This window comes from Oncorhynchus keta, chromosome 7, assembly GCF_023373465.1.
Source record: "Oncorhynchus keta strain PuntledgeMale-10-30-2019 chromosome 7, Oket_V2, whole genome shotgun sequence".
Classification (NCBI taxonomy): domain Eukaryota; kingdom Metazoa; phylum Chordata; class Actinopteri; order Salmoniformes; family Salmonidae; genus Oncorhynchus; species Oncorhynchus keta.
Window position 1 is genome coordinate 46,173,833 of NC_068427.1, and position 18,528 is coordinate 46,192,360.

The 18,528-nt window shown below is 42.6% G+C and overlaps 1 protein-coding gene across 1 annotated transcript; it reads right to left on the reverse strand.

Moving 5' to 3' along the window:
* Nucleotides 1-1,884: 1,884 nt before the first annotated feature.
* Nucleotides 1,885-16,008, reverse strand: LOC118386405 (INO80 complex subunit D-like). Its single transcript, XM_035774137.2, has 10 exons — nt 15,438-16,008; nt 13,537-13,783; nt 12,505-13,421; nt 12,254-12,359; nt 11,947-12,168; nt 11,138-11,235; nt 10,818-10,951; nt 10,509-10,729; nt 7,704-7,861; nt 1,885-7,435 (listed from the first exon to the last, which is right to left on the reverse strand). Exons 2-10 carry the CDS (start codon nt 13,752-13,754, stop codon nt 6,471-6,473), a joined length of 3,039 nt encoding a protein of 1,012 aa, XP_035630030.1. The 5' UTR covers nt 13,755-13,783; nt 15,438-16,008; the 3' UTR covers nt 1,885-6,470.
* Between the last annotated feature and the right edge of the window lie 2,520 nt (nt 16,009-18,528).

The following is an 18,528-nucleotide window of genomic DNA, read 5'->3' on the forward strand; positions in this document are numbered from 1 at the left end:
GCCTAACATGATCCACTAACGACACCCAGGAACAATTTACACGGACGTGACAGAGGAAAGAAAGGTAAACGGAATGGAATGATGCTAAATGTAAACTACAAATGGAACAAAACTAACACTAAAGTGACAGTTATACATGTATGTGAGTATTACTGACAATGGCTTCCTATGGTGGCTAATATTTATCATGATACACATTGTAAAATAAAACGTAGAAAAGCCTAGAATATTGAACATTCTATAGCGCATACACCAATTCGGCAGGTTCAGACCTACAGAAACCAATAGCTTGGTTGTCAAAATTTCATAAACGCAAATTGAAGGCATAGCTATGTACAGTGGGGCAAAAAAGTATTTAGTCAGCCACCAATTGTGCAAGTTCTCCCACTTAAAAAGATGAGAGAGGCCTGTAATTTTCATCATAGGTACACTTCAACTATGACAGACAAAATGAGGGGAAAAAATCCAGAAAATCACATTGTAGGATTTTTACTGAATTTGTTTGTGTTTGGGATCATTGTCATGCTGAAAGACCCAGCCACGTTTCATCTTCAACGCCCTTGCAGATGGAAGGAGGTTTTCACTCAAAATCTCATGATACATGGCCCCATTCATTCTTTCCTTTACACGGATCAGTCGTCCTGGTCACTTTGCAGAAAAACAGCCCCAAAGCATGTTTCCACCCCCAAGCTTCACAGTAGGTATGGTGTTCTTTGGATGCAACTCAGCATTCTTTGTCCTCCAAACATGACGAGTTGAGTTTTTACCAAAAAGTTATATTTTGGTTTCATCTGACAATATGACATTCTCCCAATCTTCTTCTGGATCATCCAAATGCTCTCTAGCAAACTTCAGATGGGCCTGGACACATCTGGCACTGCAGGATTTGAGTCCCTTGCTGTTACTGGTGGTAGGCTTAGTTACTTTGGTCCCAGCTCTCTGCAGGTCATTCACTCAGTCCCCCCGTGTGGTTCTTGTGATCATTTTGACCCCACGGTGTGAAATCTTGCGTGGAGCCCCAGATCGCGGGAGATTATCAGTGGTCTTGTATGTCTTCCATTTCCTAATAATTGCTCCCACAGTTGATTTCTTCAAACCAAGCTGCTTAACTATTGCAGATTCAGTCTTACCAGTCTGGTGCATGGCTACAATTTTGTTTCTGGTGTCCTTTGACAGCTCTTTGGTCTTGGCCATAGTGGAGTTTGGAGTGTGACTGTTTGAGGTTGTGGACAGGTGTATTTTATACTGATAACAAGTTCAAACAGGTGCCATTAATACAGGTAACGAGTGGAGGACAGAGGAGCCTCTTAAAGAAGTTACAGGTCTGTGAGAGCCAGAAATCTTGTTTGTTTCTAGGTGACCAAATACTTATTTTCCACAATAATTTGCAAATAAAATCATTAAAAATCCTACGTGATTTTCGGTTTTCTTCCATATGGCTGGCTTCACTTTCATCTCCAGGGATGGTTTGCGTGTTGGGCCAGCAAAGGTTGCAAGCTCGAATCCCCAGGCTGACAAGGTACAAATCTGTCGTTCTGCCCCTGAACAGGCAGTTCAAAATAAGAATTTCTTCTTTACTGACTTGCCGAGTTAAATAAAGGGAAAATAAATTTAAAAAATAACCAAATGGTTTCCTCTCACGTAAAGGTGGTGGAATTTTTCCCTTTTTTTTCTCACTTTTCTCTATTCTGACCCTGAATTTGCGCACAAGAATAGCATGCTATTTTTTTTCTTCGGTGTGGAGATCTAAGAAATAAAAGGTGTGTCGACAGAGACACTGTATTCTGACTTGATTAGAACGTGCCATTTACGTACGTACGTACGGGGGTATTATTGTCAGAATTGTGGATCTATAAATAAAAACTGACAACCCATGACAGCAAATACCTCACAGCAAGTTTTTATTATACATCCAAAAACAAAAGATCACATTTTATCACACTATATACACATTCCATACAGTGTTTATACACATATTCCATAATTTGTACACAAGAAAAATATACATAAAAATGTAAACCTTTGTATACAAAAAAAAATACCTTAGACAAATTATACAAGGACCGATAACAAAAGGTGACTAGATTATTATTAGCTCATCCTATCATCTTTAAAAACAGTAATACAGTACATTCAATGAGTATAGGAATTTGTCAGCCATCTCTCAGATTTCAAGCAGTTACAAGTGCCTACAGAGCCCTGCTTAGTTTGTTCTATATGGTTGGTGAGGAGTCAAACTGCAATGAATCTAATCTCATGCTTTGTGAATACAGCAGTGTCGCCTTGCTTGCGAAAATTCAAGAAAACATTCCAGCCCACCTATTTCCTAGGGGCTGTACATCTAGGAACAATGCTGTGGTCAAGCAAAAAAGAAACTGAAACTTGAAGCATCTGCTCTGGTAATGTCTGTCTCTTTGAAATAACTAGGCCTGCTCACAGTTGGAAGTGGGGCCTGCTCGGTTCTAAGCAGTGTGTGTGCAGTTAATGGCAGCTGTTAGTTTTTCGTATCATGACAAAAGGCACGATGCTTACTGGGAGTATCTGGCCTCCCACAGTGCTGTTTAGAGCAGGTCAGGGGTGTGTTCCAAATCCAAAATGACTATGGGTGCTGTTATGTGCAGTATATATATATATATATATATATATATATATACTTGCGAGAAAAAATAATGTTATGGCTGGATTTACTGCTACCAAGAGATCTGCTAATCACAATAAGGGAGAAATGTTGTGGCCTTGCACTCAGCTGTAAAGTTGTCTCGCCATGCAACTCCATTCTCTCAGCAGCAACTACTTGCCATAGTTTAATAGCTATCAAAAATACTGTCTCACATTAGACATTTTGCCAGTTTGGTTAGCAAAATGACAATGTACACAAACAATCGATAATTTCACTTTGAAGAGAAACTACAAGAGTTTTGATAGCCATTAAAACAAGGGGTGTTCCACAAAAAGTTTCCATCAAGTGCATCACAAAAGACTGACTTCATTTTTAAATCCATTGCCACTCATTAACTCACAATAAAACCTAAACTGTAGAGACCTCTACCCTATAAATATATCTAATACTTAACAATGAGTAGTCTTTCCGTTTCTACGTTTCTAAAAAAAAAAAAAAAAATCCATGATTTACTACTGTAGAGTTTAAAACCAGACAGGGCAGAGTTGTCTGGTTAATTCCATCCTCATTCCTTAACAGTTAACATTGAGACCCATGCTTCATTAACCTTAATGCACCTGAGAATATGTATTTATTTAGTACAACAGACAGTGCTATCTATACCTCAGAAATGCTCATTTGCACCAGTTTACACCAATGGTGTCACACTACCACACAAAACAGATAAGATGCTAAAAGAAGGGGGCATCATTTCACATGTCCATAAACCCATCCTACGTATCCATATACACGGCTAGACGAGTGAAAGATGACTTGCTGGTCCTTTACTAGGGGGAGTTACAGAGCGGACAAAACAGTCTGTCATGCTCTTTCCATGACAGACTGACCATGTGAAAGCTATGATCCCTTAATGTAAATGTAATGTAAATGTTAAATCAACTTCAAATCAGTGTAGATGAAGGGGTGGAGACCGGTTACGGGATTTTTAAGCCTCAAAACAATTGAGACATTGAATGGCACACGTACGTACACAATCCGAGGGTGAATGGGCAAGACGTAAGTGTATTTGAACGGGGTTATGGTAGTAGGTACCAGGCGCACCGGTTTGAGTCGACTGAAGCACTGCTGGGTTCATGCTCAGCTTCTCGTGTATCAAGAATGGTCCACCATCGAAAGGACATCAAACAAGGGCCAGCATCCCTGTGGAACGCTTGACACCTTGTAGAGTCCATGCCCCGACAAATTGAGGCCATTCTGAGAGTTAAGAGAGAGAGGGGGGGGGGCAACTCAATATTTGGAAGGTGTCCTACTGTTTGGTATACTCAGTGTATACCCCCCCCTGGTTCCTTAAGTAGTTTCTATCTAGATGGGACCATATCCTTGAATGTCCTTTTAAAATGCCATTATATAGTAAGAGCACCATGGAGAGTTGTGGACACCCGAGCCCATGGATTTGGCCCCTTGCAATAACTACTCAGTATGACCTAAGAGAAGCATCCTGTTCAATGGTCAGTTACAGTCTCTCTCTACTCAGACAGTTCAGACTTGATTTAGAACAAACGGTTTATGTCACACACAGAGTTACACAGGCCCAAACATATCTGGTCCACATCGGTTTGGATTACATAGTGGAGATACATAAAGTGGAGACCAATTCAATACTGTAACAAGAGTGTGTGTCAATGTGCTTATTGCTTAAAGTAACACAATTTACCTTCAAGTGGCTAATAGGTCACCCATAAGGAGTCCCACAACGGTGAGGTCAATAGATCTTTTACGTTTCTGAGTGACCCAATAATAGAGCAAATATATACACAATAAATTAAAAATAAAACGCTGTTTAAAAGTGGTTTGGCCAAATTCTCTGTTAAGTGATGGAGGACAGGACGACATCATGGTAAGATGGCGGAGCTATTTCCTCTGTTGCTTCACAATGGACCTACCTTAGAATCTCTTTCAAAAAGGTGAATGGAACAGATGAACCCATGCAATGACCATAGCAAGGCAGGCAGGATACACTACCCTACGTATTTATTTGGACAGTGAAGAGAAAACGTTTAATTTGGCTCTATACTCCAGCATTTTGTATTTGAGATCGACTGTTTCGTATGAGGCAACAGAATGTCACCTTATGAGGCAACAGAATGTCACATTATGAGGCAACAGAATGTCACATTATGAGGCAACAGAATGTCACATTATGAGGCAACAGAATGTCACCTTTAATCTGAGGATACATTCATACACATCTGTTTTACCGTTTAGAAATTAAAACACAATGCATCTAGTGCCCCTCATAAGTATCTGGAAAAATCCCCTTGTGTATTAAAGTAGTCAAAAGGTGTAACCTAGCACGCAATGATTACATCAACCTTGTGACTCTACAAAGTTGTTGGATGCATTTAAAATTTGCATTTCAGAATATTCTGTGCCCCATTAATATTAAAATGGTAAATAATGCAGTGTCATTTTGGAGTGACTTGTGTTTCTGAACACTTCTACATTAAATGTGGAGGCGGCAGCGTAGCCTAGTGGTTAGAGTGTTGGACTAGTAACCAAGAGGTTGCAAGTTCATATCCCCGAGCTGACAAGGTACAAATCTGTCATTCTGCCCCTGAACAGGCAGTTAACCCACTGTTCCGAGGCAGTCATTGTAAATTAGAATTTGTTCTTAACTGACTTGCCTAGTTAATAATAAAGATAAAATACCATGAATAATGAGTGAGAAAGTTAGAGGCATAAATATCATACGCACACCAAAAAATGCTAACATGGTAATGGAGAGGGGTTATCATGTCTTGGGGGTATGATATAAAATGCTAATGCATGTCCTGGGAGTATAAACTTTGTGCCTCGGACTCATTCATGATTATTCATAATCATGGTAGTATCCACATTATTGTAGAAGTGTTTAGAAACATTCTATATATATTTTTTTTTTATATTTAAGTGACTATACAATATGTACTTTTCATTTCTATGGGGAAACATCAACAAAACAAACTAAAATGCCGCCAGTTTGCAGAGTCACAAGCTGTGCTAGGAAACTGTGACCAAATACTAAACTTGACTACTTTAATACACAAGTGAATTAGTCCAAATACTTATATGACACATTCAAAATCAGGGTCTAGATACATAGTGCTTTTTTTCTCTAATTTAATCTCAAATACAAAATGCTGGAGTATAGAGCCAAATTAAAAGTTTTAGCTTCACTGTCCAAATAATACACAGGGGAGTGTTGTTGATGTATGTCAGACACGAATAAACTGGCAATATTATTATTTTATTTTTTTAATTGACCATTGATTGACGCTTTGTCTCCGTATTCTCTAGCACTGTTGTTTTCACTATGATATAAATAATCTCTCCTAAAGTCCGTCCTTCAATGTTCCCCCACATCAATCCATGTATTCCTCGTGTCACTATTTCTATTGTATCTTGAACTCCGCATTGTTGGAAAAGGACTCGTAAGTAAGCATTTCACTGTTAGTCGACACCTGTTGTTTACCAAGCATGTGACAAAATAGCATTTGATGTTTCTACTGAACCACCTCCCTCCACACACACACACACACACACTCTCTGCCCCCTGCTGGCGAAACTCTGGAGCTGCGTTTACATCAAACCACTGGACCCTTTCAGGTGGCCAACTGGCTATATTACCACCAAATCATTACACGGTTAAGGAATATCTGAGGTTGTGCAAATTCCAATAGAACAGTGAAGCGTTAGGTCCGTTACCACATTGCACACTTGAAGCAGAAGGGAAATGAATGGACACTGGGTGAATATACGTTTCTAGAGTCCACGGTTTGACCTACAGCCATTGTACTGTGCACGGCTTGCTCTAGTTACTGTGTGGAAAGGGGGGCGTTGCACTGTTGGCACTTGCAGCGGTGGCACTAGCTATGGAGAAGCCAGTGGGGGGCGCTGTGGAGCTGTGACTGGGCTGCACGTCCTTGGGGATGCCACTGTGGGAGGCCAGTTGGTGGCCGAAGGCAGCACTGAACTGAGGGAGCTGCTGCTTGGGAAGGGTGGAAATCAAGAGGTCGTGTGGTGGCGAGGGGGCGGGGAGCGCAGTCAAGCCCGTCAAGCCGCTCTGGGGCAACGCTGAGAGGGCAGCCATGGGCTGTAGGGTCACAGAGTGGGAGGAGGGGGGAGTGGACAGAGAGGTGGATACGAGGTGACCCTCTGGTCTGATGAGGTTGCCGAACTGTGTGGGGTCAGTGAGGGCCAGGGGGAGGTTGTTCCAGGAGGAGCGTGGGGTACTTGGTACCTCCAGCAGGAGAGGAGAGTCAGTCTGAAAGGAGGTGGCGTGGGTAGAGGACATGTGGTCGTTGTAGGGGGATGGTACATGCTCGCTGCAGTAATGACTGCCCTGCGGAGACGATGTGGGCGCCTCCGGCTTGGCCAAGATGTGGGGCGGGTGTGTCCGGGGGACTGTGCGGGTGGAGGAGGTGAGGCTGGGTCCCGAGGGAAGAGTCTGGCCCTGGGCAGGGGGCTGCTGAGGAGACACCGAGGGGGAGAAGTGGCCACCAGCAGAGTGCAGCAGGTTGTCCTCCAGCTCCAGATTGGAGAAGTTCTCTACGGGGATGCGGCCGTTGAGCAGGTCCCCCATCCCCCCCGGCTGGACCCCTGGCCCAGGGAACACTGCTGCCATGGCCCGGTGGTCCACGCCATCTGCCTGCGCCATATCCGCCATGGAGGTCAGGCACACCAGGGAGTCTGGGTAGGAGCCCATCAGCCCAGCCTGTAGTGCACGCACCAGCTCCTCTGCCTCCTCTGTGGTGGGAAGCAGCTCCCCATTCTTACCTGAGGATATACACAATATCTCTTACCCACACCGTAGGAATCTACCAACCATCCCCCTTTCTCAGAGAGCAGGAAGAAATGTTTAAGTAAATACTTGAGCCTTCAGCTTATTCAATAATATTCAGACAAACCTGTTCAATTTTTTGTAAAGATAAAAATAGCTGATGTCACACACACAAGCTAAAACTACCCCTTTTTGGAAAGTAGAGTGGCTAGAGTGGTGAAATCCATGACAACAATGAGCAAAAAATAAATAAAAAAGAAGTACCTTCAAACAAGTCAAAGTCCTGAAGGTCATCGGGGAGCCTGGGTAACACGTCCGAGAAATCCTCCTGGTTCAGCTCGAGGTCGTTTGGAATGTCTGACATGTCATTGGTGATGTCATCGGGAAGTTCATCGGTGCTCAGTTCAGGCGTCGAGGGACTCCTGCCATCAAGGGAGAAGAAAATTCAGCAAGTACATAAGGACTGTTCATGCACAACACACACTCCTAGTGTCTGGAACAATATGTTCATAGCAGCGGAGGTTCCTCAGAGGAAGGGGAGGACCATCCTTCAGAAAAATGTAAAGTTAAAATGTTCAAAAGTTATCCTTTTTAGATGAAACTATAATAAATATAATCACGTCACCAAATAATTTATTAAAACTGTTTTGCAAAGTTTTACAGTAGCCCAACACCCTCTAGGGTAGCATCATGGTGTAGCCGGAGGACAGCTCGTTTCCATCCTCCTCTGGGTACATCGACTTCAATACAAAACCTAGGAGGCTAATGATTCTCACCTCCTTCCATAACCTTACACAGTAATTATGATAACTTCCAGAGGATGTCCTCCAGTCTATCGGAGCTCTTGCAGCATGAACTGACAAGTACACCCAATCATAAGATCAGAGAATGAATCTAGTACTGAAAGCATAAGATACAGCTAGCTAGCACTGCAGTGTATAAAATGTGGTGAGTAGTTGACTCAAAAAGAGAAAGAAAGTTTAACAGTTTTGAAAAAATGTATTTTTCAAAATGAAGGAGAAGCGAGAGAGAGCTAGCTATATTTTGTCTTTTTTTTCACTTTCACCGCTAGCTAGTTTAGCCAACTCAAACACTCAGCTCAAACAGAGAGGGATGTTATGTTAGCTAGTTGGCCATGGCTATCCAACGCGAACTCTTTCAAGTCAAGGTTTAATTAAATTTATTGCCACCGGGGCCCACCGATGTAATTGCTAAACTGCTCGCTGTACACTGTACTGCATGATAGTTTTCTAGAACTATGTTGATGGCGCCGGAGGAGATGGCTGAGGTTTTACAGGCTCCTTACCAATTGTGCTATTTTGTGGGGGGGTTTCGCTTAATTTGTAACTTATTTTGTAAATAATCTCATGACCGAAAAGAGCTTCTGGATATCAGAGCAGTGATTACGCACCTCGCACTGAACAAATTTTTAATTTCTTTAACAAGTCAGACGCAAATGATTTACTCCAGATACCCTGTCATTCTCTTGAAGAGAAGACGCAGGTCCGGGTGCCTTATGAGAATTTGTTGGCGAGTGGGTAACCCGCCTCTACCATCCGTCTTATTGGCCAATGTGCAATCATTGGAGAATAAACTGGATGAGCTCCGTTCAAAACTATCCTACCAACGGGACATTAAAAACAGTATTATCTTATGTTTCACAGAGTCGTGGCTGAACAACATATACAGCTGGCTGGTTTTCGTGCGTCAGCAAGACCGAACAGCTGCCTCTGATAAGATAAGGCGTGAAGATCTGTGTCTACTTGTCAATAACAGCTGGTCTCAAGGTTTTGCTCGCCTGAGGTATTTCATGATAAGCTGTAGACCACACTATTTCCCAAGAGAGTTTATCTATATTTTTCGTAGCTGTCTATTTACCACCACAAACCGATGCACTAAAACAGCACTCAGTGAGCTGTATACGGCCATAAGCAAAAATGCTCATCCAGAGGCGGCGCTCCTAGTAGCCGGGGACTTTAATGCAGGGAAACTTAAATCTGCTTACCTCATTTCTACATGTGCAACAAGAGAGGAGAAAAAAAACCTCTACACCAAAAGCCTTCTGAACAGCTTTTACACCCAAGCCATAAGACTGCTGAACAGCTAATCAAATGGCCACCCAGACTATTTGCATTGACCCCCCCCTTTTTAAACATAGCTGCTACTCTCTGTTTATTATCTAGGCAGTCACTTTACCCCTACCTACATGTACATATTACCTTAATTACCTTCACTAACCTGTACCCCCCGCACATTGACTCGGTACCGGTACCCCCTGTATATAGCCTCGTTATTGTTATTTTATTTAGTTATTGTATTTATTATATATTATTTTATTTTATTACTATTTTATTTCGTCATTATTTCCTTAACTGCATTTTTAGTTAAGGGCTTTTAAAAGTAAGCATTTCGTGGTTGTACACCTGTTGTATTTGACGCATGTGACAAATAACATTTCATTTGATTTGACTCTGGCGTTAGCTAATATGGTGAAAACGATGTCGGCTGTGTGTAGCAGTTAATGGTTTGAAGGTTTAGCTTGGAAAGTTTTTTTTCCGCCTGGTCACAGACGGTTGTGCTCTTCAGTCCACAAGCGAAGGGAAAAGGTGAGATGAAGAGAGTGCGTAGAAGCGAGGAGGAAAGTGATCAAATAGTTTGTATGTGGCTGCTATGAATGTGAACTGTGTTTGCAGGTGATCAGTGGTGCATTCATTCTGGCGATTCTGTTGAAAAACGTTTCACAAACAGAATGGGGATAAACATCCCTGAATTTGTCCAATAGAAACACATGTTTAGAATTGTTGGACTAATGACTAGACCCTAGATCAGCTAGATGCAGGCAAGAGCGTGCAAGGCGGTATTGAACGAGTGTCACTTTCACCTTGATTACTCAAATTTGTCTCTGTCCTGTGTGCACCTACGTTGTAACCTTGAATTCATAGGTTAGATTGTAGCAACCTCATGATAGGTACAGGGGAAATTCTAGTATCATTGCCGTAGCCTAAACCTATATAGGGACTTGGGTTCCATTTCAGACCCAATGAGAGACCAGATGGTTCTGGGACAGACCTGATGTTGGCCTGGGTGGGCATGGTCAGGCTGGAGGAGGAAGGCATTCCCAGGTTCCCCTGGGGTAGCGCCGGCGGGATGGGCTTCTGGGGCCGCCACGGCCCTCTCCTCCTCTTCTTCTTGTGTTTCTTGGTGAGTGCAGGTGGTTTGGTCTTCTTACGCGGCTTTCGCTGCTGCTGGTGCTGCACCCTTCGGTTACCGTCTCCACGCAGGAAATTGTCCTGTAGGAAGAAAAAAAACACGTGTCCGTAAGTATAGTAATACAGAGCAGATACATATGTATAACAATGGTACTCCCAATGTACTGACCATCTTTTTGGCATGCTCCTCACAGAGCGGTGTCTGATGCGTGATGTCAAACACAGGAATGGAGCACTGTTGTCCATCTGCAAATTTGGCTGTGCAACTGGAGAAGAGCTGCTGAGAGCGATTCAACAGAATGTCTGCAGAAACACCATGAAGGAAGCACTCCAGTGGAAAAGAGGACAACTGTCATGTCTCAAAAACAGAAGCCATACTTTGAGTCTGTTAAGTTCTATTAGGACAAGTTGTAAAGCCATATTCTGCAATAATGACAGTTTGGTCCCAACATTCCAGTGTGTCATGTAAGAGTTTGGTGAAAAGGATACGCTGGAAGCAGTGTCTGGTGAAGGGTAGAGCTCGGCTGCTACATGCCTGGCCCTTGGTGCTTCCAGTGCAGATTCCCGTCTCCTGCTGCCCTGGCGCACTGAGCAGAGAGACAAGATAGGCCCACGCTTAGGACACAACCATGTCAACACTCTCTCAGCTCTTCACAACACAACTATCATTACTGACCACATTACCAGCGTGAGAGGGCTGGCCGATGTCAGTCACGCAAAAAAGGGTTTTACTAAAACAACTGGAAAGGTTTCTTGTTTAGAAAAAAAAATAAATTAAAAGGCTTAAAATGGCAAAGAGTTAAAATTGTAAAAACAAGGACTAAAAAGATTAAGACGAAGAATAAAATAATCATCTTCGCTGGTCTATCCCTACTTACCTCTCTTCCCCACTGGCACTCTCCCATAAACAGTTATAGCTCATCATCTCATTTAGTGGCAGGGGTCCTACAATAATTACCTCTTTAGCCAATAGCAAATTCAGACACTCAATTTACTAGACACTTAAATGGTTCTGGTGAAATGAGATCTCAACTAACTTCATGATATGAATAATGTAAGTTAAGCAGGAACCTCTTATACAACACACATAGAAATACATTTTTTTTAAACACACAAATACAATTTAAATAAGAAACTGTGCTCAAATTAGGATGTACTCACATCACAACCAGGAAAAGCTTTAGTATCTAAGTAATTTAAACATTTACCATTGACATGGTATTGGAGGAGACTATAAAGGTTAGTCGGGCTCAATTTCACAAATGGGAGTGTTGAGCAGTGTTGAGTATTTAGTTTACCTTGAGGTCTGGGAGACCTTGCGCAACTTCTGAATCAACTGGCCAGCACAGTCAGGGTCTTTACTGGCAGCGTGCAGCAGGGCTTTGCGGAAGGCATAGTGGTATTTCTTCTGGCGCATGGTAGCCCTCTCCTGCCTGCACAGGTGCTTGTATTTCTCCTGGAGGTATGAGCACAGCCGAGCCAACCGCGTTCTCCGCGAGCCACCAGCATCTTCATCTGAGCTGGAATAAATAAATAAATAAACAATTCAAAAACAAATCCATGTTTGATTTCATGATAGTATAACTATGTATGTAAGAAACTTACACATCCTGCAGGTGTCCTTCCTGTAGTCTCCAGGCATTGTGATAGGGTGGAACTCTCTCTGCCTCCACTTCATCATCCTCTGAACTGTCTTCAGACCAGTCCAACCCTGAAAGAAGATAACCTGTTAGTACAGCTGGTCTCAGCAATATAATGTCAAATTATCTTTATTTATCTCGTCTTACACAGACCCAATACGACATTCAACTAATAAGCAAAATACAGTATGTCATGTGAATAGGGAGGAGAGGTACCTAGATGATGGAAGAGGTCTCCGTGCTCCTGATGTCTTTGGGTGCAGAGCTGCACCAGATGCTGTAACCTTGCCATGCAGGCAAGGGGAGGTGAGAAGGCAGCCGGACGCATGGCCACCAAATGACGCTGAGTGCTGTCCCAGCTACTGGATGGCAAGTGCGTGGCAGTGAACAGAGCTTTCCTGCCGAGGGGGGGACAGGAGGACTGCAGCGGACTGGGAGCTGTGTTGGGGGGCAGTCCGACAGGCAGAAAGGCGGGAATCTGAGGTGGAGCTAGCTTACATAATAAACCCTGCAGCTGTCCTGGGAGGACAAACGAGGGCATGGTGGAGGGCTGGGGGAGTCCTGTCTGCAGTTGTCCAGGGAGGACAAACGAAGGTATAGTGGAGGGCTGGAGGAGTCCTGTCTGCAGCTGTCCAGGGAGGACAAACGAAGGTATAGTGGAGGGCTGGAGGAGTCCTGTCTGCTGCTGACAGGGAAGATGAGGATGGAGAGGCGAAGAGCGGTGCACACAGGTAAGAGGAGAGGGGCTAAAGTGCTCCGGAGGTGGTTGGAGGAGGGCATTGTCGTGATGGGGGAGCTGGAGTTTCTGGCTGAGCACCAGTCTACTGTGTAGTTTCTTCCTGACGGTGGAGCCCTTCCGAGGAGGGCCCTCTTCCCCATCAGTGTCCTCCTCGTAGAAGGCAAAAGGGTCCAAGAGCTCCCCATCTGGGAGTGGTAGCAGACGGATGCAGGGTGGAGAGGGTGGCAGCTCGTCCAGGCCATTGGAGGCCTTCAGAGCTAGCGAGGGCACAGTTATGTTAAGAGCCACTGACTCCAGGTGAGGTGTTGAGCGCATCTCCTCCAACGCATTGTGTTTCTTCCTCCGCTCCTTCTTGGGGATAAAGCCAAGGACTTGGAGGTGGCTGTTACAGTATCTGTGGAACAAACACACCTTTAACATGCTGTTTCACAACTATGACAGATACATCAATCACAAAGACCTGACGTCTTCTGTGGCGAGGACAGCTTCTACTGGAACGCCACACCCACCTGCGGTCCTCAGACTTGGGGATGGGGTTGGTGCATCGTTGGCTGTTGTACTTGGCCACATATTCACATTGCTTGAAGGGAGCGGTCTTATCCTCCAGGACATGACGGATACAGAAGGCATAGCCATTGAGCCTGCGCTGCTTGCAGAGCTTTGGGCTGTATGAGCACAATGGCTTATTGTCCACCTCCGAGAAGTGGATGTGTTTGCCCTCATACATCACGTGACTCTGGTCCTTGAGAACATCAGCTGATGGGAGAGGGAGAAAGCAAGGAAAACCATGAGTCTTACATTATGCACAGTAATCACCGAGACTGCCATGAATATGCAAACAAGACAAAAACAGACCAAGGGTACAGATTGAAATAAGTATTTACAGCTCCTCTGACTCTATAGTTTGACTGTTGCTAGAAAGAACTTAACATGCACAATTCAGGCAACTAATTAAGAATATGGTAAAGAAAATAGTCTACTAGTGTAAAAAAAAGTTTCAAACAAACATGCATACATGACTAAAACATTAGGAAGATGTTCTAAGAAATCACGGGTGAAATTGGAAATGTCAAGATACACCTCTGTGGCATATGACTTCATCTTAAATTTGTTTTTGATCCAATGATGTAAGGGACATTTCTGGCTTAGCACCCTCACGTTTAGAATTTAGACTGTACGCTTTCCCAAACATGTGGCTACTGTCAATACAAGCGCACCGGGATGCAGCGTCAGACTGAGGTTTTCTGTTACATGCAAATGCAGGATACAGACACGGACTGTACAGTACTGTCACAATGTAATTTGCCAAACGGAGGGTAATACATTAGTGTGTCCACGTAACATTGAATTACATGTGTCTCTCGTAAAAACATAGCTATTAGCTAGCTCTATAGCTAACGTTATGATTCAATCTGGAGGAATTGCATAGCTAACTAGCTAAACTAAATGCATGAAAACGTGCAGACTTGAGCAAATTTACATCACGAGTTAGCTGTGCAAGTGAGTATTTGTTTAGCAAATAAATAGCTGACTACACAGAACAATGAAATTTGCATAACTAGGTACCTACTAGTTATCAAAACAAATAGTTAGTGTTATTTTCCTACTTACTACCTAACGTTAGCTAGCATTGATAACCTAGTTAGGTAAAGTTAACAAACCCGAGCTAGTTAACGTTAGCTACCTAGATTTTGTGTGGTTGTTCCCTTGCTAACTAAATAGCTACATTCTGGCAAATTTGCAATAATCCGAAAACAGAGTATAGGCATTGGACAACAAGTAGATATGTGGTTAACGTATACATTAACATCATACAATAAAACGACCTTATAAAAATGGCAATTTTAGCCTGCTACGGTCTAGTGATAGGTAGCTAACTAGTTAGCACATTAGCTAGCTACGCTAAAAACACAAGTAGCGGTAGCCAGGAAACGGAAACATCAAGACATTGAAGATTTCTATGAAATATGATGGGGAATTTACAATAATTTTTTTGTGTATTTGGAAATAGTTTAAAATATAAAAAGTACTTAAGATTAGGATTTCACGATAATCAAACCGCCTAATTTGTGGAAAATAGGAAAACAAAGGGAGAGGCACAGAGGCTCTTTCAAAAAGGCCTTAAACTAAATATTGCCCGCAAGTCATCCGGTCATTTTCTGTTTAAGAAAATGAATACATTTAGGTGAATAACGAAACGTTGTGAATATATGTATATAATAAAACAACTCCGTAACTATCATAATCATATGTTGTGTGATACAGATAACGATCATAAGTTAAACATTTAACATGAAACGATAAGGCCTATCAGACCTAGTAACCCTAGGGCCTCGAGTAGCAAAGTCGTCCCGACTAGTTCTGCGCCATAAGCGGCCTCTCCAAAAATTGAAGTCGAGGCTTCACTTACCTTCAATTTGTATAGGCTGTGTGTAAGGTATTCGCTCCTGATAGAGTAGAAGTGCCTATTACATCCAGCTCGCCTATTTGTGCATCGATATTCGATATTTTAGGTAACTAATAATGCTCCTATCTGAATGCAATATCATTGAAAATACTGATGCATGTAAATGTAGATTATCCACAGCAAACATTAGCAGGTGGGAGCTGCTGAGGATTTTAGATTAGTCCACAGCAGACTCCTCACAGCACCACTACAGGCACTGCGGGGACATGACAACAGTCCACAGTCCAACAACAACCTCTCTACCATATTGGAAATTCAACTTTGTATAAGCTACAGCAGGGAAGAAATACAATGTTATGTCTTGTCGACTGCATGCATGGCAATGCTGATTGAAGGGTAGAGTAGCTATAGTTATGTACTTTTAAATAAGTGAAATGTCCCTGCTTATATCAACATGGTTTAGAAACTCTTATATAACACATGTCAAATTCCTATCTGGCAACGGGCTTATGTCACATTCTTTATGAATGGTTCTCTACTCTGGCTGCAACACTGTTGCTCAATGCTGATGCAGCACGTGACCATCTCCTACTAAACACTTGGAACGCTAAACATTCTAGGAACACAGTGTAAGGCCCTATACTCCTAAGGCCCTTACATCCCATATTTGTCGTATTCTTTCCCCAAGGATAGTATTTAAAAGTTATTGTTTTTTTTACTTTCTTGCCTTAATGATTTGAAAGGCACATGTTACCAGCTCAATTTGACCATACTACATGCATTTGTGGGTGTGTGACTATAAACACGTCATTAATGAAGGCATTACAATTTAGTGCATTTGATCCTATTTCAACAGTGTAAAACAAATATTTGTAATCACTGGTATAAACTGTGCTATAATAATAATGACACATAAGATATTCCACTGTGATAGATTGTGCTGACCAATGTCTCTATGCAGGCTTTATCTAAAGATTAAGAACATGTTGTGATTTACCATTTATTACTACTGAAGAAAAATAGATTTCTTAAATAGTTTATTGTGTACATTATCTACAAAGCAGCATATACTCAGTAGTCATTGGGGAAAATACAATCTTTACACAATTCACAGCTGTAATATACATACAGGAAATAAACTATGCAGCTGGAAGACTGAAAGGTGCTTGTACTGCATTTGGTCAATAAGGAATGAGGAAGTTGGTTCTCAAACCTCCTAAGGGACCCCCAGACGCTTTACAATGTTGTTGTAGCTCTGAACTAGCTCACCTGATTCAATTAGTCGGGGGCTTGGTGATTAGTTGACAAGTTAAATCAGGTGTGCTAGCTCTGGAATATATCAAATGGATGGAACGGCTGTGGGTCCTGAGGCTAGGTTTGAGAACCACTGCTGTATAGGGATGGAAGTTGTGCGTATAGCGTGCGTATAAAGTGAGAGAGGAATAGGCATCTATAAGAATGACTTTACTGCATAATAAATATGTGTCTACGGATGTTTAACAGCTATTTTTTTTATAAGTGAGGATTGGATAGGTACTCTATCTATCGCATTGACTTTACAGAATACATTCAAGTAATTGTCCAGTGAAATTCTCACTTTTAAAAGTTCATATTTTGTTAACTCATACCCAAATAATGTTGTTGAATCATATGTGGCCAAAGCATAAATTGGATTTTTAAAAACACATTAAAAAACCCACCTCAAACTTGTATTTTATTTTAATTTTATTGAACCTTTATTTAACTAGGCAAGTCAAACCAACCGTTTCAAAAATGCTTGTTATTTCATGATAGAGGATGTTTTCCTCCTGAAGAGGATGAGCTGGCCAATCAGCGGTTTACTCTAATGAATATTTTTATGACTGGTATATGCCCAGACCCTTCTGTTGTTTGAATTCCAACACAGAAACACTGCTTTTTAACGTAATTAATTACACTTTTTTTGGAAGGAAATCTATTTCACTCTCATATGGTACAAAAAAAGGAGCTACCCCCTATCCCCCCCGATCCACATCGATGGGACAGCAGTGGAGAAGGTGGGAAGTTTTAAGTTCCTCGGTGTACATATGACCGACAAACTGAAATGGTCCACGCACACAGACGCGGTGTGAACAGGCAGTGGCTCGGGTTGTTGTCCTTGATTATCTTTTTGGCCTTTCTGTGACATCGGGTGCTGTAGGTGTCAGGGAGGGCAGGTAGTTTGCCCCCAGTGATGCGTTGTGCAGACCGCACCACCCTCTGGAGAGCCTTGCAGTTGAGGGCGGTGCAGTTGCCATACCAGGCTTGGATACAGCCCGACAGGATGTTCTCGATTGTGCATCTGTAAAAGTTTGTCAGGGTTTTGGGAAACAATCCAAAAGGAGGCTGAAGAGGCGCTGTTGCGCCTTCTTCACCACATTCTCTGTGTGGGTGGATCATTTCAGTTTGTCTGTGCTGTGTACACCGAGAAAATGTAAACTTTCCACCTTCTCCACTGCTGTGTGGATAGGGTGCTGCTCCCACTGCTGTTTCCTGAAGTCCACGATCATCTCCTTTGTTTTATTGACATTGAGTGACAGTTGAACAGGCTGGAATCTATTACAATGACACTGTATGGCATATAATAACATTTCTATGGATGTATGTAGGCCTCAGAGTTATTTCTGTCTGTGTGAGTTGGATAGACAGCTTGTACATGTAGAGAGGAATGACCTGGAAAACAGATCTTAAGCATATGGATGGCTCCTCTATAGCTTGGGCTCCTTCGGTCACAGCCTACACACACTTAGCCATGGTCTGACAGGCTCTGCTGATTGGATCTGTAGTCAAGAGGGATATTTTAACACAACCAGTGCTTGACTTGGGCAGGAGCTCACCGGAGCCGAGTACCAGTACCTGAAATGTTCTACAGCTTGAGCTCTTGTTCCTCTTATAGAGTATTATCTGAAAAGTATTGTGGATCTCCTGCACCTAAATGTAAACAGTACGGGCACCTATTTCAGTCCAAGTCAAGCACTGAACACAACATTCACATACAGTAGTAATGTCAGATAGAGTCAGATGATGTTGGTTCAATTATTAGAATTCCATTTCTTCTTCTTTTTCTGTGAGCTCA